Raw genomic sequence first — 18,059 nt, 5'->3', positions numbered from 1 at the left:
TATGGTGATATGTATCACTCCCCCTTAGTCAATACTTCATCTCACATGAAAACCACTCCCCCTTACATAATGATTCGTAAACCATATGTATTTGTAGTGTGAACTACAGTTTAATTCTCCCCCTTTTTGTCAATATAAATTGGCAAAAGTGCGAAAACTAGTGGGATCCTAATGAAATTCTCATGGAGATTCTTCATGACTAAAAAAACATATCAACTTTGTTTAGATGCAATTATATATCCGAAACTAAATGCATTCATCAAGGAGTTAATAGAGATACAAGAAAACTCCTACAATATTCCACATCCGCACTCCCCACAAAGATTTGGAAATTAGGCACAAGTTCAATTAAGAACTTCCCCCATAAAATGTTATTCCCGAAAGAACAACAAGAGCGACCTTACTTTCACAAGAAAAGACAGATTTCTTTGGACATTAACAAATCACATGAAACATAAATTTGTATCCAAAATACTCAATTAAATTAACCACAAGTGAACCCGTGATTAATTTAATCGGAAATGCTCGATATAAGAAAATTTACGGAGCCGCACAGTACATACACAAAGATGTGGATCAGAGAAAGATCAATATTGCGGAATATTCAAAGATTCATTCTATTTTTCATCAATATTTGCATAAAGACATATAATAGACTTAATTTTTGCAATCAAAAGTTCATCCTATCTTCATCAATATTTGCATAATGACATAATAGGCTTAACTTTTGACATATATGGAACAATCATAGTTCATGGACACAAACACACATATCCCATAACAATTTGCAACACATAAAACCATAAAAATTAATACTGCAAAATCATCTTCTAAATAAATTTTAGAATTTAAATAAATAAATCTAAAAACATTGTAAGATGAAAATCGTTGGAAATAGCTATGTGTACTTACAGTAATTGCTATTCCAAACCCTAGTTATCCTTTTTAAAACACAAGAATAAATTCTCATAAGAAGTTTCTTAGACATTAAGGCTTTTAAAAAATTCTTTATCGTCCCCGAACTCCTTGTCGTCAACAACCATTGGAACATAAGGTTCATGAAGAAATAAGTCAATTCCAAAAAACCTTCTAGATTGATGTCGAACCAGGGCCTTCTGAATTTTGAGAGTCCTCAAAACAATAGCCTTTATTTCTGAATCTCCTTTCTTGTTTCAATCAACTCTTCAAGAAAACCAGAAAACTTCTGAAGATTTGAAGGAACGACTCTTGGTTTCCTCACATTCCTTCTTTTTCTTTTCAAAGTTGGTGAACATGAGATTTATCTTTTTTTCTTCATGATTGGCGGCTTGACAATCATATTAACATTTTTTCCGTCAGAAGACATAATGCTTAGATTCTGCATACAAGTATGAGATTGTGGGAGGAATTCACAAATCAGACTCAACATGCAATTTTGTGATAAAAAAGAGTTTTTTAGAGAAGGAAAAAGAAAATGTGGGGTTACAGAACCTTTATACACTAAAAGGATTCACGTACGCACAACTCTCAACCCTAAAGAAGCCAGAATTGTCGATTTTAACCCTCTTTTATTGATCAAACAGGGAAAGCCCTTTCAATATCATTTAGATATGAAAAAATGAAAGAATTCCAAACTGGAAAAAACAAAAGCAACACATAAAGCAAAAAACTTTTCTTTTCCTAAAGCCTGAAGTGTGCACACTCTTGTCTCTTTTTGAACCAGGCAATGAGACAAGATGCACCAACAACACAATTAGGTTGTGCTGGGGTGAACAATGATCTGTCCACCATAACCTTCTTGAACAGAATTTCTAAGATCTTGTTTAACAGACTGTTTAGACCGTATTCTTTTCTCTATGGGTCTACTCTTATCTTTGGAAACTAACTTCTTTGGAGAAGAGACAAGTTTACATACCTCAGACGACTTCTGAACAAATTTGAGCTTGTTTGCTAATCGATTTGCTATTCGTTGGATTTTATTGACATATCTTATCTTATGCTTGTACTACAATTGGAGAGTTCATGACCCTTGAGAGTACAATAAGAACATGTCAATAGAGAGGATGGTTCAGACGCCATAGATGTGCAAGCTTCTAGACACACGGTAGAACCTGAAAAATTAGAAATAGAATTTCCAGTAGACAAAGTGAAATCCATTTTATGCTCTAATGTGGTTGAAGTTTCTCCCGGAAGAATATCGAGGTTTGTGTACGTATTGCTGCAATTATGAAAATCAATATTTTCACAAAGGAGTGCAACACTTGATTTTTCGTTTGCATTACAATCATGGTGATTAGACATTTCATCAAGAGTTGCAGCAAGACCTTTGTTTCCAGTGTATTTTCTACGATTTGGACACTCAGTATCGTCAGTATCCCTGTTTTTAGGAGGAACACGATTACAAGGTTTAACTGATGACTTAGGTTTATCTCTGGTGAACTATTTACTTCTATTCAAAAGAAGACCTCTAAACTGCCATGTGTCAACGAGACTGACTTGTCAAGATCTTCATCTGATGAATCAGTCTCAGAAAGATCATCTTCAGAGATGCCATCACTTTTACTTTTATCAAGAACTTTACTGTTTTTTTGTGCTTTGAAAAAGCAATATCCTTTCTAGATTCGGATGTATTCTCATGACCAAATATCTTTAACTTTCCAACCAAGGTGTTTATGAATAAAGTGTTAAGGTTATTTCCTTCAACGATGGCATGCTTCTTAGAATCATATTTGGCTGGTAACGATCTGAGAATTTTCATCACAGTGTCCTTTTCCGGAATAGCCTTACCTAAAAAGATGCATTAACAATTTCAGACACTTTGTGATTAAACTCATCAAATGAATCTTCACCAGCCATAGGAAGGTTTTCCCAATCAGAATTTAGGTTTTGAAGCCTAGCTTCCTTTCAGAGGTATTCCCTTCGAATACAGTTTCTAAGATATTCCATGCATCTTTATACCGAGTGCACGTAGTCGCATGGTGCTGAAGATCTGGGGTAATGGCATGAATGATGGCATTTAAATCCTCATAATTTTAATTTGAAACAAGAATCTCGGAAGCATCATATTTTCCAATCTCCTTTGGAACAATTACATCATCTTCTGTGACTTCCGTGGGATCATAGTCATTAATTACATAAACCCATGATTGAAAATCACGCACTTGAAGAAAGGCACGCATAGCAATTTTCCGCCATAAGTAATTCGAGCCATCGAAGACTGCCGGTACGTTTATAGATATAACACTTCTGTCCATAAAGTCAGATCTCTACGAACATAGACTTATGAGGTATTAAACGTGTTTGCCTGCTCTGATACCAAATGAAAAAGCGGGGGTATAACAACCACACCCAATATTTCGCTTAGCAATCTGTATGGACTAACTCCAATATAGTTTCAGGAGAATCAACTAGACAGTCAGACTCAATCTTAAGAAAAGTATATCAAAGAGTTATATCTCAATTTCTCAATTCAATCTGCAATCAAACAAATAGGAATTTGCGAGCCCGATTGAATATAAGAAATAACTTGGACAATATCAAAAACCAATATCCAAGTCTCAATTAATTTAATCAACAACCAAAGGTCGGGTTCACGATTGATTGAACTTACGCATAACCTGTGATATTTCAATTATATAAACAAATATAATGCGGAAAAGAATAACACAGACACCAGAAATTTTGTTAACGAGGAAACCGAAAATGCAGAAAAACTCTGGGACCTAGTCCAGATTTGAACATCACACTTTATTAAGCCACTAAAGACACTAGCCTACTCCAAGTTAACTTCGGACGGGAATGTAGTTGAGCCCCAACCAATCTTACACTGATCAAGGTACAATCACGTTTCTTACACCTCTAGAAGCACGTCAGATTCTGCGCACTTGATTCCTTTAGCTTATCTCACCCACAACTAAGAGTTGCTACGACCCAAAGTCGAAGACTTGATAAACCAATTTGTCTCACACAGAAAAGTCTATTGTATAGATAAATTTTTCTCCCGCAAATAAACCTATGAGTTTTGTTCCGTCTTTTGATAAATCAAGGTGAACAAGAACCAATTGATATACCAGACTTATATTCCCAAAGAACAGCCTAGAAAAATCAATCACCTCACAATGATCGTATGGTAGCGAAACAAGATATTGTGGAATCACAAACGATGAGACATATATGTTTGTGACTATTTTTTATCTTGTCTGTCGGAGATTAAATCTCGAGCCAATCTTAGAGAAGATAGTACGCAATCAGGATAGAAAACAACAAGATCAGAACACACAACTATAGAGAAAATAGTTGGGTCTGGCTTCAAAATCCCAACGAAGTCTTCAAGTCGTTAACCTACAGAGTTTTGGAAAAACGTAAGGTTAAAAAAGAATTGACTCTAGTCCCAACTAGTGTCACACGGGAGGTATGGGGATTAGGTTTCCCAGTTGCTAGAGTTTTTCCTTATATAGTCTTCAAATCAGGGTTTGCAATCAATGTTACCTTGGTAACAAAGCATTCAATGTTCACCGTTAGATGAAAATATGATTAGACTCAAGATAATATCTTTCAACCATTAGATCGAACTTATCTTGTTACACAAATGAAAAGTGACTTCATTTAGATATGAGTAACCGTACCTAAACATGTACGCTTTTGTTGGCCCAATAATAATTAACCGAAGTTAGCTGTATGAACACTTTCATATCAACCATATTCATCTTAACCATAACTAGTTCAAATGACTCAAATGAAACTAGTTTTAGAGTTGTTCAATTGTTTGTATTCTCATAGAAGTATACAAGACACAATTGAAGCAAAATCAATTTTGATTCACTCGAATCAATTCATGAACATTATAGCCGCGGTTTTCAAAATGTTGCATTCCTTATTATATAAACGTATTAGTTCATGAACAAACTTATTTTAGAACATAACCTACTCAAGTATGCAAACGGGTACATATACCTAAGTTACCGGACCGATTTTGGATTCGGCAGTACGCGAGCTGGTACGCATACCATCAAACTCGGTGAAGTCCCGTAACTTAAACCTCACGCCAGTACGCGTACCGGTATGCGTACTGAGTTCCCGGACCTTTACTAAACCAATCAGTACGTATACGGGTATGCATACCATGGTTCTCGTACTTGGATTACACATATGCAAGTACGCACACTGTGTTTATATCCAATTGTTCTAAACTCTCATTTCAACCATTGAAACATTTTTATAAGATGACAATAGTCGTTTCACACGAACTATTAGCTTCAAAGCAATTTTCAAGTGATCGAATGATCAATACGAAATATTCCGAGTCTACATCAAATGATTGTCTCACACAAATCATGTAAGATGTTACCAGACGATTTTTACATGAGCATCTTTTAACTTTCGTCAAGAATTAATATAAGATGAACTTACTTAAAGCAAAAGTTTACCAACATATATTTCGAGAAATATGTAAGCGAGTTAAACTCATCTCGAAATATCAAATGTGTATAATCGAAGTCTATATAGCTATATGATTTTTGTCTTAAATAGGAGATAAAATAGATAGACTTTTGAGTGATAGATGAGTTCAAGTCTCCACATACGTTTTGTTGATGAAGTTTCACAAGCTTCCATTCGTTTTCAATCAATGAACGCCGTGAAGTCTAATGCTCAACTACACTTACTATCTTAATCTGAGACTTAGCTATAAGTAGACCAAAAACCAAGAATTATAATTTTGGAAACTAAACTTGACAAACAAGCTTGAGATAGCAACGCTTGCGAGTTCGATCGAGCAGTGCTCTAAAAGTTTGCATAGATACCAAAAATTTATTCAGTCAAGAAGGAATGTTCACAAGAGGTTGAGGTAATGTATATGAGCATGTGCTAAGAGAACCTCCAATGGAGTATGAGTATTTATCATACCTAAAAAAAAGTATTTAATAACATAGAATCCAAATACAAATCTTGTTTTTGTAAGCATCTCATGTGGTAGTTATATCCCTATCTATTTTGATATACTTGTCGCTTATTCATAGAAAAAGTAATTCACAAAATCTAAAAAATTAATTAAAATAATAACAAATTGATGACGCGGGTATGGATGGGAGTCTCCAAAAACCCATACTCTCTTTCAAACTCAAGCTTCCACATCATATTAAATTTTGTTTATCCAACCACCACTGGAGTGGTTTTTTTTGTTGAGAGTTTCTAAACTCCTAGGTGGCATCAATACTTTTAAAACCCATACTCCATTGGAGATGCTCTAAACTATTATTACTTAATGTTCAAGTATTTTACTAGATACTCAAGGCGAGATCCCAAATCAAAATCTAAATATATTTAGATGTTCGAATGTATATGCCTTCCATATCCCACAAGATAAGCATATCTTTTTTTTTTCATATTAGTAAAGCATATATTGTATGCTAGCTAATATTAGTTGTAATCCAAGAGATATTTCGGTGTGATATCTTTTTTCTAAATTTAGAATGCTACCGAAAATAAATGTTTAGTATTTCGGATTCAATGATTCCTTATTGTCCAAAAGACCTGGTCATTACACTATAAATAGTAACGCTTGTATTTTTAAAAACTCATCCCTTGGACACACTAAACTAACAACTTGTGTGGGAATCCACTAGTAGTGTTCTCGTAATACTCATCGGAGAAGAGAATATCCTAATTAGGTGAAATCTTTTACGTGCGCTATGTTTAAATTCTTTTGTGGGATCAATAAGCTTTGGTAGTACCATTCCTGGGAAACTAAATATCGCATTGTTATTTTAGCTAGATTTCGATTATTGATTTGATTGATTAAGGATAAAGTTGAACCTTGATAGATCTAGTTTGTTTGTTCTGTGATCATTTTATTCTCATATAAGGTTACTCGAAGTACTAGTTTAAGAATCAACGATTCTACTTTATTCAAGATATGGAGATATGACTTTTGAACATCCCTTGTTAACAGACTCCGTTCTGTGTATGATCATTAGTGGAATCGAGTTATTTGTGCAAGTACTTTGAAGAATGAAGATTGAAGACTAGGAGATTTCTTTTGGTATTATGATCTTTATGATAAACTTCTTGCATATCTGATTGACTGGGATCCGACAAATTTTTCATTTCGGATAGGCTTTTAAAGCTTGTTGTGTATATCAAAAATATGTCCAGGTGTTTCTCTTTGAGATCTACTTTCATAGTTTGTAAACTAAGATTGATTATTTCAATAATCTTTATCTTAGTCTAATCAACATAGGAGTTTATGTTGATTAAACGAAGAATCTTTGTACTCAGCTTATCTTTAGTTTACTTATGGATAAAAATAAAGCAACTACTGAAACAAAATAGTCATTTATTATTTCGTATCACGATCCAAAGGAGTTGAGTGATAGAAGTATTCACAACGGGTGAAGCGACTTGAGATAGTGGACTCCATATTTGGATTCATGTGCGTAGCCCAAATTGGTTGTAGGCGTAGAGATACTGAATGAACTGAGTAACTTGGAGTTAGTTTACTTGGTCTCAACTATACAAAGTTATCGCAATCAATTTGTATATCGACTTAATTATGAACTGGGTCCCGGGTTTTTCCTACCTTGCAATTTTCCTCGCTAAAAAAATATTTTGTATCGTGTTATTTACTTTACTTCCACATTATACTGCTTTGTCTTTATAATTAAAGTAAATACAATAGTACATTAATCAACACTTGGTTTGATCCCACAGATTGGTTTGGATTTGAACTTACGCTATATACAAAGTTTACATCTTGTTTAAGTGATTCCTTGACAATTCTTTCTTATATTAAATTACACAAGTTTTGTCTTGCATAGGTTGATATCGAAAAGATTGTGGTGTACTGGGTACCCTCTTCATTTCATAATCCATGTAGTTAGCACTGAAAAAACACGAACTCGAACTATTGGACGTAAAGGTTGAGACATTGGTCGATTGGAAGAAGCAATTTATATTGGATAAGCAAAATAGGATTTTAGAAAAACATGGTTATCCTCTTAAAAATTTTGATGGAAACTTTTGAGGTTCTAGTAATTTTAATGTTTGTCGTCATTTGAATTATGTAGTTTTAATTATGTTTTTTAATTGAAGCAGTTGAATCAATGAAATTTGAATTAGTTAAGTCAGTGTAATTTGAGGTAGTTGAATCAATGGAATTTCAAGTATTTAAATCAATTAAGTTTTAATTTCAGTACATATTTCCTTTAATTTGATTTCAATACTACAATGCAAATGAATCCCTATATTTATTTCTATTGTTAAGTTTCTTAAGTTTCTTGAAGAAAAAAAGGTAAGAAAGGCTAGGGGGAAAAAGTTAAGTATGAATGTAAAGATTTTGGGTTCATTTCTATATACATAGTCTAAAAATCGTGATTCCCAAAAGCATTTTACGCTAGTGGATTTACAATTCGATGCAACACCGGAACTTCCACCCTTACAAATGAAAATAAAACTTATCGGTGAATAAAATTGCAACATTAAGTTTCATCTCTTCGAACGTATAACAAAAATTGTGTGAACAGTGTACTAGAACAGAAGTGGTGCAATATCATAAGGAAGATGGTGAGTGACAGAGAGTGAAAAGTGAACCAGGTGATGATTGTGGTTTAGCTTCAGCGTTTTGGAGAGAAAATAAAGAAGTAATGAAGACCAAATTCCTGCAACTCAAGGGGAACCGTGAATGTACAAGTTTCTCACGCCCACCACCGTCATTAAACAAGTTCATATTCATTTGGAAGTTAAGTATCAACAACAACGGTAAATAGATGTTCAATAACACAGAAATTATCTTTGGCTAAATGAGCGGCAACAACAAAGACTAAAAAAGAAAGAACTTCTTGAAATCGGAAGACGCTCGCATCATGCCTCCGCCTTTGCTACTCTTCGATTTAAAAGAATAGACTTGTTTCATACTTAATTTATACATAAAATAAGTCGTTCTTTTTGAAATAGAAGTACCAGTAAAGAATGGATAAAATTACCTTTATTCTTTATTCAAGCATGGTGTAAAAAATGAGTCAACCGAAAGCATTCATTGGAATCATAACCATGCTAAAAGGTCAAAAGGGCATTTAAGTCTAACAGATTTTGAGTACTTTTGTTAATATTTCCTGAACTTGAAACGAAGGATACCGATAAAATAAATAAGTTCTTTTCACCTTAACATAACCTTCGGAACGGAGCAAACAACAATTGCTCTGACTCTGCGTGATATTTTTAGAGGGATTCTCTGAGTTATTCTGGAGGAAGGTTCTTTTTTTGTCCCTTAAAGGTTAAAGGTAGAATTTTAATCCAATTCAAATTTTCTTAATTTCAAGGCTATGAATTTTTCCATTATCTTTTTCGTTGAATGAGGCAATGAGTTTGGTGTATTTGGTTTTAGTTGCTCGCTTGGAGGTGTTTGTTGTTTGATTTATTACTGTTATTTAGAAATGGATTTTTCTTCTAGGTTGCTGGTGTTGTTGTTGATACATTGAGGTTACTGTTATTGTCAGTCAATATAGCTTCCAATTTTGGGTTCAGTTATAAGTCTGGAAGTTATGTTAAAAATGTTATTTCTATCTCATTTTTTGAGCATGCAAATCTTTTTATCAAGCACCCTATCTAGAAATTCCCAACTAGGATGATAGAGTTACTTATGTGCATCCAATGTTTTCCATTTTAATAGGGTCAAATGTTAAAATGAGGGCCGTAAGAATTTTTTTTGATTCAGAGATACTTTCTGAAGCTGATCAAGAGGATTAACTTTAACAGCCGATTTTGAAGATAATTTTTGGGGTTCTACCATCACTGTCAATGAATCCCTCCAATGGGGTCCTACGTCCTGCATTGAAGTCTATGAAAAGAACAATAAGAAAGAAAAGGGAGTTTATCGGGTGGGGGTCAACAAGTCTCATAGAATTTCTTATATCCATTGACAAGGATCCAAGCCAAACTTGTTCTCTAATTGATGTAAGCAACATCATCAACGAATATATAACCAAAAACCAGCTCACTGATCGAGTAAAGAAGAAAAGGGTTGTATGTGATGAAAGACTCCATTCTATTCTAGGGAAGAGCACAGTGAACCGTACTAAGTTTCTTGACTTGTTGGAACCACATTTACTTGAATACCAAGATTCATCAGAGGAGGATGGGTTGGGTGATAACTTGGAAGAGAGTGAAGGTGCTTCAAATCCTTGCAAAAGGCAAAGGAGGGGCTTGGACAAGACAAATGGGACAATTAGAATTAAGGTGGCTCCGCATAGCTGTCTTGCTTCTATAGTAACTCAAAACATCAAGTTGGTTTACTTGAAAAGGAGCTTCATTCAGAATCTAACAAAGGAGCTTGATACCTTCGATGGCAAAGTGGTTGGAAGCTCTGTGAGGGTCAAAGGAGACCCTAATGACTATCTCCAGAAAAACTCGCACCAGCTTATGCAAGTTACTGGTAGGTTGATTTATTTACTGATTAGATTGCTCTCTATTTAGACATTCATTCACTATTTTTTCTGCTGAAATTATGCCCCCAGGTACCACCAATTGCATCTCAGTATATGATAGTGTACGTTCTATGTTGAATGAAATTAAATTCTGCCATCAGGGTGCACATACTAAATCTTATTAGTCGCATGATATATCCACACAATATGTATTCAGTAGATGTTATAATAACTTTGTAGATAGTAGCTATGTTTGTCCATTTGAATAGGTGAGAGCTTAGTCCACATGCCCTTCCCAATATTTTGGTCGCGCAGTATCTAGTAAGTTTCAATTACGGGACATACTGGGGGTACACTGAGAAGCTATATTATTAACTTTGTAGATAGTAGCTGTGTTTGTACTTTGAAATAGGTGAGAGGTTAGTCCATTTGCCCTTCAAAATATTTTGGTCATGCAGTATGGGGGTTGTTGGAGTAGTCAAATAATGGTTAGGAAGTAGTACAGTACAATTAACTGATTAAGTTGATGTTCTGCTGGGTAACTGGATTGAACTATCAACTGCTAGACAACCCCCTCTTAGAATTTTACATTCCATATCCAACAAATGTTTATATCCCCATGCATATGCTAATGTTGATATGTTATTTTCTGTACCTTAGGGACACAAAAGGCTTCGGACACATGTGACAGTAGTACAGGAATTATCTTGCAACTCTCAAATAGGAGTGACGGTGTCCAGATTTGCATGCTGTCGGATGATGATTTCACTGAGGTGAAACCTCCTTGTCCTGCCACATTAAGTTAACAGCTGTACAGACTTTGTTGGGCCAGATGACAGTACAGAACAACTGCTGTAGACTTCCAAGTTGGTTGGATCTCATGTTTCACTTATTCCAGACCTATTGTCCAAGACACTGCTTAATTCTGTCAGCAAATAAATCTTTACAGCCCAGAGACAGTCGTAGAGAACTATTTAGAGATTTGGTTGACTACAGTTATCACAAATAAATTTTCTCAGAAAAACCCTGCTTATGGACTTGTCAGGTTCGACCAAGACAAGGAAAATTCAAGGTGATAATATGTCCCAAAAAGATAGCATGTGAGATGTCCTTGGCGCATTTCTCGCTTCATGAAATTACTTCTCGTGTGATCTTATTGATTAATTCAGCTGTTGCAAGTGCTAGATTTTTAGTTCCAAGGGATCCCCATCACTTACAAAATGAATTTTCATGTCAACTTGCTTTTGTGTTGTTTGCAGGAAGAGTGTGAGGATTTACGTCAACGTGTGAAAGACGGTCAGGTGAAGAGGCTCACTACTGTAAGTTCTAACTTTCCCTATGTCACCTGTTAAATTTACTTGCGAATACTGTCTGAAAATTCCCAAAAATAGACATTATATCTTTCTAATCTCCTAACCATGTTTTCACGATTCCTTAAAGAAGATCCTAATTAAGTAATCATATTAGTTTATTACCTCTGTTATTGTTGCAACTAAATAATAGCATACCAATCGTGTAAAACTCTGAATTGGTTACTTTCAAGATCCTGGTCCTTGACTAGATTGTATGTTAGCGTTGTTCCATCCCGTGGTATAAAAAAATTGCTCGTTGTGAAACTGCTAACTGGTATGAGTGTCACCCAAAACTTTCTACTTTTATGTTTTCACGCAAAAAATTGTTTGTTGATCAATTACAGTTTTCTCCGGCAGTGGGATCTTGAAGGGAAGGCCAGAGTCCTGCACCAGGATATCACATATCATGTAAGCTTTTTGGTTTAGAAGTATGCATGGTGGTAACTTTTTCCATTTTGGTTTGTGCCCGTTAAGTTGTCAGTTACTTTTATCTTGCAGTGCATATGCTAGTCTGGTTGTTGTACATCTCTCATGAACAAATTGTTTTCAGTGGATTGAAAAAGAGCTTGCCCTGTTGCGAAATCTGATTGACCGAGCAAGTGAGAAGGGATCGCACAGAGAATATCCTTCATGACGTTTTTTCTTTAATATGATAAATAAATGAAATTGTAACAGATACTGGCTTATCCACATGGGTGCATGAGTACAATGACGCTCTTAATTCCCCCTCCTTTTCTAGGGCACCACTATTATAGCTTATATACATAAATGCAAGTACTATGCATGCAAGTATCCCTTGTCTATTACCTATTAATATTTTCCTTGCTGAGTGTCCTCTTTTTAACTGGACAGCATTTTATAACGTTTATGATTTTCGTAAGCATTCCTGTAGCGTGACCCTTGACTTGCTGAGATGCTACGCGGTATGAGTACCTTGAGAGAAGGGCGCTACCTGAGTCACCATCTGAAAGGGAAAGATTGATAAAAGAAGTTCTGCTAGTAATTGCTGATGAAGTTGGGGTTGAGCCTCCTGCTGAGTTGTCTGGAGATGAAAATCTTGAAACCGATCATCCACCAAGATTAATCCTTTCTAGGATATCAGAATCTCTTGAGATAGAAAGAAAAGAAACCTCATCTTGTCCTAAAGATGGAGAAATTTTACCTTCAGGTACTCTGGCATCCCACTTGCTTAGCGGTTTATCATTTTACTTTCTTGTAGTTTCCTTAGTTGTTTTTCTTCATTGCTTAAGTAAAAGTATTATCCTGTTCAGTCTGAACTCTTGTTGTTATACGCATAAATCCTTATATTGAAAACTTAGCTTTGGTTTATATTAAACAAAAACATGTCAAACCTAAAGTCAGCGAAGGCGTGTGCACCTAGGGCAAGCTTCTAACGTGTGAGCTGGATTAAAACGCAGTCTCCCTGTTTGATATCTCAAACACGGAGACCGTAATTTTGCAAGTCACACAGCTCCAATTACTGTATACCTCTAGTATTTTGATGCTTACTATTTTGTCATTCTTCTTTTCCAGGTCCAAATAGCAAGAGCAACAGTATTGCATTTGCTGTTGCTCAATCAGATCTAATTACTAATAAAGTTCAAAATGGGGGAAATATTGCTGGAGTGTCTAATAATTTACAAGGTTAATGAATTTGATCTTTAATACAAAGTTTTGTCAGAGGACAAACATCACTTTGCACTTGCGTATTTGTCAGAGGACAAACATCTGTTATTGGATTGAATAATTGAATAGTTAAGTTCCTCAAGGTTTCTAGATTGCTTCTCTTCTCCTCATTTCGTCATGTGTTACACCAATAGCCAAATTTGAGCGATTTGCACCCCGATTTGGTGTACGAATTTGGACTCAAAGAATTCACTAGGACTTGTCTGGGTTCAAATTTGGACATAAACAATGTCATGAGCCAAAGGGAAATTGAGTATTAAATTATTAAAACATCTAGGACTTATCTCATATGCTTTTGCAAATTCCAGAAGTCAGATTGTTGGTAAGAGTTGGTGTTTGCAGTTATTTTACTTGCCGTTTGTGGCCAAAGTTCAAAGCCTAGGATTACCAGCGTAAGTAAAATTTGCTTTGAACACTTAGCATTTTTGAACAACAAGTCGTTGTAGTATAGTGGTAAGTATTCCCGCCTGTCACGCGGGTGACCCGGGTTCGATCCCCGGCAACGGCGTTTTTTCATTTTTTTTTGACGATTTTCGTAAACAAATGAAGCAGATTTAGGACCACATCGATCAAAACCGTATAAAGGTAAATGTATATATACTTCTAAAATGCCTGAAGACGTCGTGACTTGCCCGTTCCAAGTTGGGAGTTGATTTGCATGGTTCTGGCGTAGGCCTTGACTGTGTGGTCACTGAAGCGGAGGGTACTGCGTTAGGCTGGTTTGACAGAGCAGCGATCACCTCCCTCTCCTGGCAGTGGAAGGATAACAAGTCCATTTTTTTTCTTGTTTTTCTATCTTTTGCTGCCCTGCCCAGTGACTAGCGAGTCCACTTTTGTAATGGAGTCATGTCATGACGATCAATGATCAAAAGATGTTGGACTCTCTCTATTGCTCTCTGAATTATCCTTTTCTCGAGTCTCTCCCATGTTGCAATTTCCAATAAATTTGTTTCAATTCCAATTGAACTGTACTGTCCTGGCAGTGGAACTGTACAGGTTCCAGAAAAGAAATGTCCGAGATAAAAGCATTGCCAGTTGAGAAATGAACTGAGACTGTGAAGTCACTGGAGAGTGAAAATGCTCATCTCATGGCTCCTGTCAGTGACGAGAAAACTGCTCAATTCTTTGAAGTCATTGGAATAATTCTTTCAGCGACTAAAATGCTCGTCTCAGTGAGAGATTGATAAACTTGAAAAAACAGTGTTTGAAAAAAAGCCACTGGCGAAAGACAAAGGATGTGGATCAAATAGAATCTGGAAATTACTTGGTCTGTGTAATTTGTTTTTAGTTTTGAAGCAACACAACTTCCATGGTTGTGAGGTATGTTTAACGATTACAATTCGCTCAGCTTTCTGAGATACTACTGTAAGCTTCCATTCCATAAATGTACAAGTAGGCCTCACAGAGTCACATTCAATTCAATGTAGAGATTGGCTTAACTGGTGAGAACTTAAAGATCACTGGGCAGTCTCCAAAACCAAGTGCACCCCAGCTCTTGATGTGACTGCCTCGCTGGTTACTGAACAACAGATAGTTTCCAGGACGATAGTTTACTTTCTCAATCAAATAAAGACCAGCTTTCTTGGCAAGTTTCTCAATTCCGCATGTATTGTAAGGGTAATCATCCCTGTACGGCTGTACCCAGTATATGCAACATCTTTCCTCGGCAACTTGAGCTCTTGAAAAATCCTGATAGGAGTTCCTTGTGACTCCTGTGCAATTGAATTACATCACACAAAAACAGGGGAGTCAGATATTTATTCATGACCAACCCGTATTCACTACTCAGCTTATCTATTTTATTCCTAGTATGCAGCAACATGTAAGACACAACAAATAGCTGAAAATGAAGAAACTTTAAAAAACTACATTCGCTTTCAACCTTTAGGGACAGCCTGACAGGGCCAGTTCCAAAATTATGATCAAGCTTGAACTTCGTTTTCAAAATTTATGAAAGGAGATGACATCACTAATTCAATGAATATTTGGAGAGATTAATGAAATCAACTAAGCTAGTATTTTTGGAGTACAAAGCAAACGCAACTGAGCTAGTGTGACTAATGAGGTAACTAGGGATGTAACTGAATAATTCACACAATTGTAGGAATAATGTGTAAGGTACCTTTGTTAACATTCTACAAACGAAATACTTCAGTCATCACAGAGAATTCTGTTAGTTGATTCTATTCCTCTTGTAAATGTTATTGATGAGTGACGACAAACTTTAGGACAATTTACCATTCTATCTACCATCTTTTTTTATAAAAACATAACAGCTACCATAGCATGTGTCATTGCAGTTAGGACTGTATATCAAATAGTGCTAAGAGGTAAGGTGAAAACATATTCCTTTGTACTATTTGGTAAGCTCCCACTTTCCTGAATTATACTTGCCTATATTTACTTATTGATTCTGCATTAGATTCCCATGCATAAACGAAATAAGTGACTAATGTATACTCCACATTCTCCCATTGAGATAAGTCAAGTCATTAACAAAATCCAAAGTTGCCAAAGCAATTTAGCTTAACCAAAATAAGAAAACTTAAACACCCTCATAAAGTTAAATCAATGATATAAAGACAGAATAACAGTAGTCTACGTATTGCATTCACTAAGACAATGTCAAAAATATTTAGGTTCACATAAAGGTCACTACTTACTAGTAATCTAATTTCAAAATGAAATTCAACAAATATTACCAGTTTATAAGTATAGGTACCTGGGTTCGCATCCGCATACAGCTGGTTGAAAGGCTGATCATGACTTTCTGTCTCCCCAGTTTATTACCTTCTCCCCTAATTCTTTCAGCAAACCAAGGTGTTCTTGTGAGGGAACATGTGTCGGAACATTTCCTTAAAATCCACAAGCCTTTTTGAGGTTGAGGCTTTTCCTCCATCAAATATCCATCCAAAACTCCTATGATGTTAATCAAAAGAGGTGGGGGAAGTTTTCTACAAAACTTTTCCTCCGTCAAATCAAAGGTAACGATCATTTTTGATTCATTGTCCAGCCAATAAAGAGCTCCGTCAACAAAGATACCTTGTTCTTCAGGAGGTGACACGAACCATGCAAGCTAACAATACCAGTAAATGGGAGGTTGTATTTCTCTGAATGGGTGTTATTGAGAAATGATTGATGATGACAAACAAGATTTCTTGCATACTAATTTGCATTCCAGGAGGGATTCAGTTGGTACTCATAATATTTCTAATGTAATATCCAAAGGGAGAATCTTGAAATAATCCATGAAACCCTTTTAATCTTTATAGAGTGAGATCTGTTTTAGGGTTTAAGAAACAGGATGGGAAAATGGAGGGTTTTTCTTTTCTTCTGTAGAAAGGAAAAGAGTGAAATAATCCATGAAACCCCTTTAATCTTTATAGAGTGGGATCTGTTTTAGGGTTTAAGAAACAGGGATGGGAAAATGGAGGGTTTTTCTTTTTGTCTGTAGAAAGGAAAAGAGTAAAGTACGAAAATGAAATTCGTGATATATGAAAGAAGTGGGGGTTGGCTGAGCCCACGGTGAGGGAAAAAGGAGCCTGATTGGTTTTGTTTTAGGTGGGTCTCTAATGCCATATATTTTATTTATTTTTATTTTTTTCGATAAAAATCCGGATAAAAAAAGCTCTTCCTCGTTTCATTGATTATTCAAAGTTAAGGTTTCGAAGAAGTTTCAATCCATCGAATTGATAAAAAGAAAAAAGATTTCAACAATCACGATAACACAAAACTAGAACAAAACCAAAAGTTCTAACAAGAGATGAGAAAGAATTCCGGAAAAAAAAACTAGAAATATGTATGTAAGAACCAATTGAATCAGAAGAGAAATGGTTTTCAGATCATAAATCCACCATTTATGATGATTTTTTTTACTTTGGAAAGAGATACTCTAAGGTAGGAGTGATTTTCTTTGAGTCTCGAATATGCCGATGAAGATTCCGGCCGCTAGAGCTCATTGCCGATGATCTTGAACACCATGAAACCTAACCAAGAACGACCATGAAAGTCAATAAAGGCACAGAAACAATCGTCGTAAAAACAAAGATAACTTGTCGTCCGACAAGGGGGAATAAGCCCCAAAGCTAAACCTAAAAAACATGAAAAATACCTAGCTAATCTATGAGTTAACTTGCTAAAAACTAAAAGAAAATTGGGTACTGCTCAGATCCACTAAAAAAGGAGCAGATCTGAGCAAAGGTTGCCGGAGAGAGTTTTTTGGTCGTCGGAGATCACATGTGAGAGATGGAGAAGAATAGAGAAAATTTTATTGCCCAATATTTATTGATGAGTGATCAAGTGAGTTAACAATGTCTCCCTCTATACAGAATTGTAACCAATGAGGAAAATAAATAAACTAGTAAAAGAAGAACAATCTTATTTACGAAGGAAATATGCAATACTATTAGCTTCCCTGGGTGTCACGATATATTTCCACTATTTTACACTTTCTATGAGATGCTTGCAGTCATGATTTCATCGATTGTCTAACTGATATCTTCTTGATTACCTTGTATAGAAGCCACAATATTCCTACTATCACTCTTCAAGTGTACACGAAAAAGCTTCAAATATTTAACCTAGATGATTGCTTGCAGTTCCCCCATAACTTCAGCCTGCTCAG

At 35.6% G+C, this 18,059-nt stretch overlaps 1 protein-coding gene, 1 long non-coding RNA gene and 1 other non-coding gene across 3 annotated transcripts; all 3 read left to right on the top strand.

Annotated features, from left to right (window-relative positions):
• The first annotated feature begins 9,186 nt into the window (after window positions 1-9,186).
• Window positions 9,187-12,383, top strand: LOC113343335 (uncharacterized protein At5g08430-like). The gene is made up of 7 exons (XM_026587561.1): window positions 9,187-9,254; window positions 9,644-10,405; window positions 11,058-11,198; window positions 11,296-11,324; window positions 11,657-11,716; window positions 12,107-12,157; window positions 12,300-12,383. The coding sequence occupies exons 2-7, from the start codon at window positions 9,772-9,774 to the stop codon at window positions 12,381-12,383; spliced, it is 999 nt and encodes a 332-aa protein (XP_026443346.1). The 5' UTR covers window positions 9,187-9,254; window positions 9,644-9,771.
• A 193-nt stretch (window positions 12,384-12,576) lies between these two features.
• On the top strand, window positions 12,577-13,530 carry LOC113343194. Its single transcript, XR_003357092.1, has 2 exons — window positions 12,577-12,917; window positions 13,283-13,530. It is a non-coding gene; the product is annotated as an uncharacterized LOC113343194 (long non-coding RNA).
• Window positions 13,531-13,871: 341 nt separating this feature from the next.
• Window positions 13,872-13,943, top strand: TRNAD-GUC. Its single transcript has one exon. It is a non-coding gene; the product is annotated as a tRNA-Asp (tRNA).
• Window positions 13,944-18,059: the final 4,116 nt, after the last annotated feature.

This window comes from Papaver somniferum, unplaced genomic scaffold (assembly GCF_003573695.1).
Source record: "Papaver somniferum cultivar HN1 unplaced genomic scaffold, ASM357369v1 unplaced-scaffold_57, whole genome shotgun sequence".
NCBI lineage: Eukaryota > Viridiplantae > Streptophyta > Magnoliopsida > Ranunculales > Papaveraceae > Papaver > Papaver somniferum.
Note: the sequence above shows the minus strand (reverse complement) of the source record. Positions and strands in the feature narration are given on the sequence as shown.

Excerpts from the sequence above, each read along its gene's own strand:
- LOC113343335 (XM_026587561.1), top strand. The coding sequence starts at position 9,772 with ATGAATCCCTCCAATGGGGTCCTACGTCCTGCATTGAAGTCTATGAAA. Across the intron at positions 11,325-11,656 it reads CCAAGACACTGCTTAATTCT|GAAGAGTGTGAGGATTTACG; the intron begins GTCAGCAAATAA and ends TGTTGTTTGCAG. Across the intron at positions 12,158-12,299 it reads ACCAGGATATCACATATCAT|TGGATTGAAAAAGAGCTTGC; the intron begins GTAAGCTTTTTG and ends AATTGTTTTCAG.